This window comes from Octopus bimaculoides, chromosome 1 (genome assembly GCF_001194135.2).
Source record: "Octopus bimaculoides isolate UCB-OBI-ISO-001 chromosome 1, ASM119413v2, whole genome shotgun sequence".
NCBI lineage: Eukaryota > Metazoa > Mollusca > Cephalopoda > Octopoda > Octopodidae > Octopus > Octopus bimaculoides.
Genome location: NC_068981.1, coordinates 131,522,259 through 131,524,972, shown reverse-complemented (window position 1 = coordinate 131,524,972; position 2,714 = coordinate 131,522,259). Strand labels below are relative to the sequence as shown.

At 39.3% G+C, this 2,714-nt stretch overlaps 1 protein-coding gene across 1 annotated transcript in view; it reads left to right on the top strand.

Moving 5' to 3' along the window:
* The window catches only part of LOC106882646 (uncharacterized), a 58,039-nt gene that overhangs the window by 31,853 nt on the left and 23,472 nt on the right, over positions 1 to 2,714 (top strand). The window contains exon 3 of the mRNA XM_014933390.2: positions 678 to 807. Coding sequence (XP_014788876.1) covers positions 678 to 807 — 130 coding nt within the window. The remainder of the gene's footprint in view (positions 1 to 677; positions 808 to 2,714) is intronic.

Here is a 2,714-nt window from a genome sequence, read left to right as displayed (position 1 = left end):
TGCGTTTGAATAGCTTCCTTGGTCATATTGGCGATATGAGGGTAGGTGTTGTCGTGCAGCAGAAGAACTCCATGCTGCCGATTAGGTCTTTTCTCTTGAATGGCCGTGTTGAGTCGTTTCATCTGTTGAACATAGAGTTCCGCGTTGACCGTTTGGCTCCGTTCAAGCAATTCGTAATGGATAATCCCTTCCCAATCCCACCATACGCACAACATCGTCTTACGCGGATGAAGATCTTGTTTCACGTGCGGTGTCGCTTGTTTACCGGGACTAAGCCATTCCTTACGCTGCATTATATTGATGTACAGGCACCATTTTTTGTCGCCAGTAACAATTCGGTAAAGAAATCGTTGCTTGTGTCCATTGCTACTAAGCACTCATGAATTTTCCCTTTTTCTTACGACGATAAAGTGTGAAAGGAGATTCAATGTTGAATCTTGCCTCTCAGACCCACCTTTGTTGGTTCGAGTGGGGGATTTTTGTGCGTAAGTATGAATTTCATTTTTAAAAATACCAGATTTCATTGTTTTTCTTTTTCGTTTACTTTTACATTCATCCACCCTATGTTACTGTCAATATTTATTGCACTCTTTTCTATTCCTTCTTTTGTGCATTCTTTCTTCTTTTTTATATGTTTATCAATATACAAATATTCGTTGTTTTTATTTATTCCATAGAATAGTAGCTCTGTCAGTGATGGACATGTATTTCAAACAGATAGACTTCAATGCCTGTCCAGTCAGTACTGGCAACCCTGGACCGAGCTATCTGTCTGGAATTGCTCGCTGCAAGACTAAAACAACTGTGGTAAGTGAATGTTGACGTCGTTGTCTTCATCGATTTAATAATAAAAAAACCCGGTCTCGTTGTTTAATCACAGGTGAAACACGATTGCGCAAACATTTTCAAAGGCATCCAAGCCGTGGCCATTCTGTCGTTCTAGCGGAATACAGGACTCTATCATCAAATTTGTTTATCCTTTATTTATGACAATATTGTAATTTAAGAGACTTGTGTGAGTTAGTGTGTGCGTGTTAGTGTGTGTGTGTGTATGTGTGCGCGCGCGCGTTTGTAAGGTGTTCTTAGCAGCGCTATAGGGCCCCAGCCAAATCAATGCACTGGGCCCTTTAATATTTACTTACTGAGAGCAAGGTACATCATACGCAGATCAGAATTGGGGCCCCTAAACTCATGGGTCCTCCGGGTAACTATCAAGTGTGCTCACGCCTTAAGACGGAAGTGTATGTATGTGTGTGTGTGTGTGTGTGATTTAGTTGAAAAGTTAAATGCCATATATGTACCCCTGATTCTCTCCTATGGCAGGTTTTCAAGTGTCAAAACTGTTCTGTGAGGTAGTTAAATAAATATGTATTCAGTGTTGATATGGAACAAAAGAGAAAGTAGTCCAAGTTGCGGAAGTGTGAGGAGTATTAAAATTGTATGCGAAAATGTATAGGTAGTTCAAGAAAGGAATAAAGAACAGGAAGAATTGAAAATAAAAGAAAGAAAAGATTACTACATGAAAAAATAACAGTAGGCGCAGGAGTGGCTGTGTGGTAAGTAGCTTGCTTATCAACCACATGGTTGCGGGTTCATTCCCACTGCGTGGCACCTTGGGCAAGTGTCTTCTACTATAGCCTCGGGCCGACCAAACCTTGTGGGTGGATTTGGTAGACGGAAACTGAAAGAAGCCCGTCGTATATATGTGTACGCCAGTGTTTTAATGGTGGCAGCTGATGAAGGATATGTTCTCTATGTGGCCTGTGTGTTTTTGTACCTTGTTTATCATTTTGTCCATGTTTTGTTTTGCAGCGTCATGTACCCAGATATGCATCTATATATACATGTAGATGAAGGTATGTACATACATGTACATATATATGCATATACTCATATATTATATATATATATATATGTGTGTGTGTGTGTATATGTTTGTGTGTCTGTGTTTGTCCCACCAACATCGCTTGACAACCGATGGTGGTGTGTTTACGTCCCCGTAACTTAGCGGGTTCGGCAAAAGAGCCCGATAGAATAAGTACTAGGCATCCAAAGAATAAGTCCTGGGGTCGATTTTCTCGACTAAAGGCGGTGCTCCAGCATGGCCGCAGTCAAAGAGTAATTAATCAGGATGGTCTGCCTAGTTTCGAGATGTTACTAAACAGTTTTTAAAAAATAATTTTGTCCTTATTTCCATGAATTCGAACAAGTGGGATCTACGTACATACATACATACATACATACATACATATATGCATACATACATACATACATACATACATACATATACAGATACATGTAAGGTGATTTAAAAGTGTATGAACCGGCTAACAGCTGAGTTCAATCAATATATTTACCTTTATTTCTCCTCCCTGCCCCTCTCCTTAAACCTCTCTTACACCTCACACTTCCTCACACTAACCGACCCACTTCTTTCTGAATTCTTTAACTCCTCTATAGGCTGCCACGACTCAGGAATTTCAGGATAGATGGTCTGTTGCCCTGCCGTTCATACAGCCAGCTGTTTGGACAACCGAACAAAATTACTATTTTATTGAACCACTTTTAGAATAATGACTAATTTCGCGAGTTTTTGTTTTGACAATGACGTTTTTGTATACATACATACGTGCATACATACATATACATATACACGCACAGATTTATTATATGTATATATATGTATATATGTTTATATATATATATATATATAT